This window comes from Gopherus evgoodei, chromosome 11 (genome assembly GCF_007399415.2).
Source record: "Gopherus evgoodei ecotype Sinaloan lineage chromosome 11, rGopEvg1_v1.p, whole genome shotgun sequence".
In the NCBI taxonomy this organism is placed as follows: Eukaryota; Metazoa; Chordata; order Testudines; family Testudinidae; genus Gopherus; species Gopherus evgoodei.
Window position 1 is genome coordinate 23,892,000 of NC_044332.1, and position 8,092 is coordinate 23,900,091.

General features: G+C 43.4%; 1 protein-coding gene across 2 annotated transcripts in view; it reads right to left on the reverse strand.

Annotated features, from left to right (window-relative positions):
• Positions 1 to 7,983, reverse strand: part of LOC115659775 (MOB-like protein phocein) — a 36,814-nt gene extending 28,831 nt beyond the window's left edge. Inside the window, exons 1-4 of one of the 2 annotated variants that reach the window (XM_030580414.1) lie at positions 7,703 to 7,941; positions 4,449 to 4,613; positions 2,408 to 2,497; positions 1,504 to 1,751 (exon numbers count right to left, since the gene is read on the reverse strand). In XM_030580414.1, the coding sequence (XP_030436274.1) occupies positions 1,701 to 1,751; positions 2,408 to 2,497; positions 4,449 to 4,613; positions 7,703 to 7,705 (309 nt within the window). In that variant the 5' untranslated portion in view covers positions 7,706 to 7,941 and the 3' untranslated portion in view covers positions 1,504 to 1,700. Of the gene's footprint in view, positions 1 to 1,503; positions 1,752 to 2,407; positions 2,498 to 4,448; positions 4,614 to 7,702 lie in introns of those variants that run through there. The other variant, XM_030580415.1, reaches the window with a different exon arrangement.
• Between the last annotated feature and the right edge of the window lie 109 nt (positions 7,984 to 8,092).

An 8,092-nucleotide genomic window follows, 5' to 3' on the forward strand; every position in this document is an offset into this window, starting at 1 on the left:
ACTCCCCTGCAGTTGCTGCTCCCTAGAGGTTCTATCAGACATGGAGCTAGATCCCCCACCCAGGTGGCTCTTACAAGCTCCATGAACATTCACGGGGGGCTGGGAGCTAAAGGAGCAGCTACAACACTGGGCACCAGCAGGAAATAGGAATGGTGCAGCTGCCTACTCCATGGCACCAATCAGAGCAGCAGCTGCCTCACATTGCTTGGTTTCTGCTTCCCACCTCCTACTTGGACAGGTGGTGGGGCCTCAGATGCAGAGAGAGGTGAGGGGGTGGGGAGCTACCTCCAAGATTGCCCAGCTCTGACACTGCAGTTTTGGGGGCAACACTGCCGTGCCTTCAACTCTACCCATGGGCTCATGGCTTCTGGCCCAAGGGAAGCATCAGGACACAGAGATTCAGGGTCACTGGGGTCACAGACCACAGGTTGAGAACTCCTGGCCTAAATCACAGTACACATTTTGGACAAGTTAAAACCACACTTTGCTGCTGGTGAAAGAAGGAAGTAGCAAACTTCAGCCTCACTGACTGCTGAGAGGGTGCATCACAGAAAAGGCCAAGGTGGGGGAATACAGCACTGTCTCAACTTTCCAGCGTAGGGTACCCATTTCAGGAAACTGATTGGAGTAGTGTATAGTATATAGAGCAGTATAAACAAGTCATTGTATGAAATTTTAGTTTGCTAGTGCTTTTTATGTAGCCTGCTGTAAAACTAGGCAGTTATCTAGATGAGCTGAGGTAGCCCTTGGAAGGCCTCTGTGTAACCCCAGTTGATAAGATAATTCTGCTCCAGTGGTTATGTCTTTACAGAAGGTGACAGGACTCTGAGCAAGCAGTGACACCCTAGAAATGCACTGACATATATTTTGTAAAAACACTGGCATCTTACTGACATTAAGCTTCATTACAGAAGCTAATTTTGCTGAGTGAATACACAGCACACTAAGATTCTGCTGTATAATTAACATGAATATTCAACTAGTCTGCCTACACAATGTCTTGTGTGAATGTATATACTTATTTAATATGAAAGTTAATGTTTCTATACAAGATGTCTGCTTCATATTAAACCAAAAAAGATGTTGCCACAGGTAGGCTGAACAAGAAAAGAAGGCTCACCTAGTTCAGCAATTACAATAAAATACCACTTTTCAATCTTTGCAGCACTCCTCTGTGGAGTCCTTCCATCTCTTTGTGTACTTTTTTGGAAACAACATAGTGTTGTCAGTACAACCGTACTGCAGTTGTGCATGGAAGTCATATTTGGATGTAGCCAGTTTCACTGTTTCTGGGGAACAGTAAAAGAAGCAGACTAATAATGAAACCATCTAAAAGGCAGCAAAAAAAAAAAAATCACTAAAATTCCTTTAAAATAAAAAAAATTCCAGACAGTTGAGAGGATATCAAAATTGAATTTTCTGAAATCTGGAAAAAAGTTACAAAAATTCAAATTAACACCAGCACTTTGAACTGTTCAACAGAACTCCAAATAAGAACGAACGTGTATTTCTCTGACTGTACACATTCTTTTATTTTGAAGTGTTTGGATCACTACAATGGGACTGTAGGAGTTATTTCAGAGAGACTGGTTATCTGTTTATTATAAAATAAAGAACAGGAAATTATTTACATGATGGAAAAAGATTTCAGCACTTCAGTGGAATGGACAACTTCATGATACTGCAGCCATTTGAGAAATTTAGTCCACATACTTTCCAAGAATGTCACCATCTCTAAATAAGTAATACTCCTGCAAATGGAGAGAAAAAAAATAAGTTAATATCTGTTGCAGCCAAATCTCACAGAACTATTAACTGGCTCCAAGGTCAGTACTCCCTGAGATTGATTTACTGCTGAAGGTTGAGGCTGATACTACACAATCACTATTAACCCAAGGACGTTTATAACTATCTGTTGCCCTGAGAGCCTGTCACTGTTTCTTTCATTCCAGGGGATATTTTTCACCCCTTTGGGCAAGGCTCTGGGGTAAATTTTTCTGGCAGGAGCATCCTCTGAGACAGATTCATAAATTCATGGGGATAGTAACATTAAGTGGTAGAAGGCTCTGGAATCTTCTCTTCTCCTCAGCAAGGAAGACATTGCAGTCAGCCCTCAATATTTTTTTTCCTCCCAAGATAAGGTGGCAGGTACAGAGAACCATTTTCAGGGAAGTGTCAGGGGCAGAAGTGTGTCTCTCACAGCAGAGGATCAGAGATGTGTACTGTGCAAAAACCACAGGGCCAGCTTGATGCTCCTCATTTTGAGTGTTAGCAGTAGTATCTGTCATTCAGTTTGTCAACAATACTATTCATTTTCACATGGCCTATTAGCTAGAAGGATTTTAAAATAATCCTGAATATTAATAACCCAATTTAGTTTGCAGTTATAAAAGTTCAGCAAACAAACCTTCTCTTCCAGTACTACTTTAGTACCGCCATATTCTGGCAGCAGAATCTTCTCACCAACTTTGACACTAACTGGCTGAATCTCTCCACTCTAAAGGGGAGAAAGAAAAAAAAACCCTCATAAGTTTCTACAAATATCCTACATTTGTTCATAAGCACACACACATTTATGTAGGAAAATTTAAGCAGAACATATTTACTAACTGTGGAAGTGGAAGTACTAATCTCAGTGGGAATCTGCGCAGTATATTCAAATTCTGCATATTTTATTTGTCGAAATAATACAATGTAATCATGCCAATTTCAATAATTTGGGTAATTTATTTCAAAATACCTGTTAGCAAATATGTCTGTAACAATAAAGAACAAAAAAAAAAAAATCCCTCCAGAAGCAGTGTTTTTAAAAAACTCCTAGGACAACACAGTTCCTGTTTATTTGTTATGCTTGTGTTGGTGCCTGGGTCTGGGTGTGTCATGTGCGGCTGGGCACATCATCCTGGGGGGAAACTCTGCCCCTCTGGTCTTTTAGTTGATTCTCTTTTTTTGCCCTGCCCTCACATGGTTACCATATAGAGCCAGGGTGGTCAAACCACAGCTTGTGAGCCACATGCGGCTCTTTTACAGTTAAAGACCGGCTTGCAGAGCCCCCCCCCCCCCCCAGGCCTGCCCATTCTCCACCTACCACACTGCCCCGCAGCAGGGTGGTTTAGCTATCTTCTGCCAAAGATGTCTAGCCTTCTGGGGGTCAAGGCAGGGCCAGAATGTAAAGGTTCACCCCCCACCCAACAGCTTAAGTCACACACCCCCATTATGCTCAGTGGCCCCTCTCTGCAGATCCCAGGTGTTAGCTCTGCATGGAGAAGCAGCAGTAAACTGCTGGGAGGGGCTGCTGCTTTTGCTCTCTGGGGAGAGGCAGCAGTAACTCACCCTGCAGTTCCCAGCTATTTTCCACTGCCTCTCCCCACAGCCACAGCTCCCAGAAGCTACTGTGCAGGGACGGGGCCATGCAGCACTATATGACTGAGCAGGGCCAGCAAAACTAGGCAAAAATCATGGGGGGTGGGGAGAGAGAAGGAATGACCCCATATGCACTCCCCATGCATTGCCTCTGGCTTCTGCTCAGTGGGGAGGCGGGTCTCAGGGATTCAGTCCCAGCAGGTGCACCTATGTCCTATTTCATACTAGGAAATCTGATCTGAACATGCTCATATAAGTACTCCTTAAAAATGAGAAAATTTGTATATGTAGTTTCTCCATATGCCTTGAAGGATACATCTACATTTTCTGATTAATTTTCTTACGTACTAGATACCACCAAATACAGACCAACTTCCTTCCAGTTAAAGGATTTTAATCTACAGTTATACTAAAACCAACATAGAAGTACCACAAGTCAGAACATTTAAAATAACTTTAGTTAATTAACAGATGATGTTTTGTACAGCAGAGGAGTATCAATGATAGTATTTAATATAAGTCATGCTCCAGGTTTCTGTTCTGCTCCTAAATCTTGGGAAAGTGTTGCGTGTCTGCAGCAATTGAATCAATAAGCCTATTCAGCAATTAAATGTATTCAATGGTCCTAGAACAAACTTTTAGACTCCTAGCTCTGGTGCTCTGGCATGAATTGGTAAGTGATGCAGTGCAAGAGAAACCATCCTCACGGAAACAGTCTTTTCTTCAAAGCTCTTTACAACCATCAATAACTATAGCTCTCAAAACGTTTGTGAAACAGGTATTATTCCCCATTTTACAGATAGGGATAAAGAGACAGGAACACTAAGTTGATTTCCCCATGGTCACAGAGGCTACCAGTGCCAGGTTAGGACTCAAGAGTTCTTGGTCCTCTTCTTGTGTTCAGGCCAACTTACTTCTTTTTTTTTTAAATTTCTTCGTCTTCAAAGTATTACACTTATTGTTTTGATCAGATGCAATATAAATGTAATGCTAGACGTCCTGTAGCTTCCCCCCCTAGATAACATCCCACTTCTATTCCTTTCATCTAAAAAAGTTAGCAAGGTGCAAAATCTGGACATGTTTACCTTTCCTTTGGATCCCGATCCAACTGCCACTACTGTTGCTTGTAGCACTTTTCCTTGAGATTTTTCCGGAAGCATGATGCCTCCTTTGGTTACAGTCTCAGCTGCACATCTTTCAACCAGAACACGGTCAAACAGGGGAAGAAACTTCCTAAATGCTTTCCCTGCCTGTTGAAATAGAATTTGCTATTTTTGTACCATACATAAAAAGGATCCATTCACATTTGAGACTGCAACAAAACAGCAATCCTAAGTTCAAAAACCACAATTTTACTATTTAAATAGAAAGGAAGGACTGGAGTCTAAGCACCTGCAACTCCCACTGGTTTCAATAAAGATGGCAGGTACTCAGCATCTCTCTGAATTAGGCCCAAAAGTAAATATTAAAGCAAAAATGGAGCTAAGTTATTGTTGTAAGAAGGTATCCCATAATTCTAGAGAACGAATAGGCTCCCAAATAGTCTCAATATGTGCAACAAATAGACAAGTTTAACAGTTAAGATGCATGGGGTTTTAAATAACTGCCTAAGATAACTTAAAACATTAACAGATAAGGAAAGCTTTAGGGAAACCCTATGTAGTTTAAACCTCTGTAGATCTAAAAAACATAAGATATGTTATTAAGATTAATTACTTCTGATTAAATGCAGTTCACATACAGTTTGAAATTAGAGTCACATATAGCTAAGATATAAGACACTTGTGGAACAGTTATTGTAGTTATTTTAGCGGAATGCCTCAAAACAGAGAAGCAAAGATTAAGCATATCACATGTTGGTCAAGGCTTTTGAAATATTCAAGTTTAGCATTCCATACAATAATTAAGGTAAATCTTGTCCTAAGTTATTTGGGAGAGAAGACAATTCACTCATCTTATTTTGCCCGCTTTTGAAGTTTGAGATATGGTATACAAAAAAATGTTTGAAGGAATGCCATTATCTGCAAGAAGTTTTGCAGATACTGTCCAGTCATTTTTACAAAAGTATTAAGAGTTATATTTTTTTTGTAAAGCTTAGCATATGGTACATTGAAGTATATTACAAACATTGACGCTCTGCTGCTTGGAGAATGAACAGAAAGCGCGGGGGGGGGGGGGCAGCTCAGGGTGGAGAAAGTAAACCCAGCACCAACACTGAGGATTGCAATTATTTTGAACTAAGTTAGCAGTAGGCAATGGCAAAAATGTTACCAGTCTAGGGCTGTCAATGTCAGCCATAACTACTGAGTCAGCACATAACAGCAGGATTTGATATCACAGAGCAGAAGACACATACAAGTCTGCAATCCCTGCAACTTCACTAAGCAGACAACACAAGAAGCAGAGGCACAGAGAGTGGGAACACTTTTAGTTAAAAAATAATCAAGTTGTGGTCTGTGGAGAACTGCCAAGTCACATGGTGCTGGCTCTCTGCTCCTTTCCAGTTGCTTCTACAGATGTCTGGATGCCACACAGCCTGGACATTTGTAGAACCAGCTGAAAACAAGGAGAAAGAACAAGACTAGGTCCCTCCATTAGGGCTGCTGCTTCACAGATCAGTGCTGCTAACAGAAGCAGAGCTACTTGGAAGCAGGGAGCTGTTATTCACAAATGTATTAGCTAATTGTGGATCATCCCCCATTTCTATTAAGACATGGGCAATGCTATAAACATGTTGAAAACACTTGCTTAAATCTAAGTTATTTAAACTCTTTAGGGCCTTTTATACTAACTCCCGGTTTTTTGAATCAGTGATTTCTCTGACAGGAAAGACTGCATGAGGGAAGGATCGATGTAAGAAACAACAAGGAGTCTGGTGGCACCTTAAAGACTAACAGATTTATTTGGGCATAAGCTTCTGTGGGTAAAAAACCCACTCCTTCAGATGCATGGAGTGAAAATTACAGATACAGGCATAAATATAAATTGGCACTTGAAGAAAGTGAGTTACCTTTTTACCCACGAAAGCTTATGCCCAGATAAATCGGTTAGTCTTTAAGGAGCCACCAGACTCCTCCTTGTTTTTGTGGATACAGACTAATATGGCTATCCCTCTGATACAATAGAAGAAAGCCAACAGTCAGAAAAAAGTTGAAAGGAATTTTTTCCTCAAACTCTGCAGGGGTTAGCATTGTCTAAAGACACGTTACAGATGCCTACGAATATGACCTCACTCTCTCACTGTAATGAAAGGGGTTTTTTTGTTTTTTTTTTTAAAAAAAACATTGTTTCTGATAGGTGACAAAGCAAAAACATTTGAAGAGAAGGACATCCTTGTTCTCCCTGCTTCTATTGGTGTATCAATTTCTATTGTATCTAAATGACTTTGTGACCATGCAAGGTCACTTTCACAGAGAGACCAAAAAAAGGAAAAATAGATTAAACTATATTAAAAAAGATTGTTACTGGGTAAGTTACAGGTCAACTTGAAATACATGTTCACTTCAGAGGCTCCTGACAGCGAATTCCATAAAGGCATGATGCCTGGTAAAAACAAACACACTTCCATTATACAGCTACTTTTGGTAGCCAGAAGTGAGAGACATTTCTATTTCCACCAGCACACAGCAAGAACATGGTCCTTTTCTACAGTTTTTGCTCCTATTCAGCTGGTATTTATACGCGATCACTGCCTTAACTTCTCAAAGGGGGCGGAAGGGCCGGCTCAACAAGCCTGCCGAGGAACAGCCTGGAGGGTCAGGTCGCTGTGTAGTTCCGAGGCATGAAGTGCAACCCTGCCCAGGGCTGGGCCACGTGCTGTAACCCGCCGCCCCCCCGCGCGCTCATCAGCGGGGCACTGCGAGGCTTGTCTGTACCTACAGGCCGGCTGCGGGTGGGAGACCCAGGAGATCCTGTCCCCGGTTGGCTGCAATGGGGAACGGGGAAGGAAGAGAGACCCTGTCCCCAGTCAGCTGCAATGGGAGGAGGGAGGGAAACCCTGCCCCCCCCACAGCAGGGTGACCAGATAGCGAGTGTGAAAAATTAGAACAGGGAATGTGTGTGTATGGGGGGGGCGGCGGCAATTGGAACCTATATAAGCAAAAGCCCCAACTATCGGGCCTGTCCCTATAAACTCGGGCCATCCAGTCACCCTGCCGCACAGCGCGCAGCCCCCAGCTCCCAGCCCCAGGGGCGGCACTGGCGGGGCGCCCAGCGCAGCCCCCACACATGACGTGCTGGAGAAACACGGCCCCTACCTGCTTCCCTCCCGCCTGCCCGTGCTCGCAAGCCCGGCCGAAGGGCCCACGGCCAGGCCGCGGCAGGAAAAGGCGACACTCACCATGGCGCACCGAGTCCCTCCGCTCACCGCCCTGTGACTTACTGAGCGCCGCACACCCTCACCTAATACACGTGGGGGGTGCCACTCTGACTGCGCATGCGCCACCACCTCCCCGCTAGTGCCGCGCGCCGCAAGGCGGGGCTATTTCCGTTGTCCCTAGAAGACATGTTATTTCCACCTTTATTTTTTATTCTCGCGGGCATTTTACGCCATAGACCCGGATTCTCTATGCAGCACAGTCTAACATCAGCGTCTATAATTCCGCGTTAAACCCTGCATCGGAGAAACACCCGGAAGTGGCGTAATACAACCTTTGACCTATGGCGAGCATGAGCGTTCCAGAAGGTTCTGGAATTGGAAGGCCCCGAAACCTGTTCGATTCATACGCGA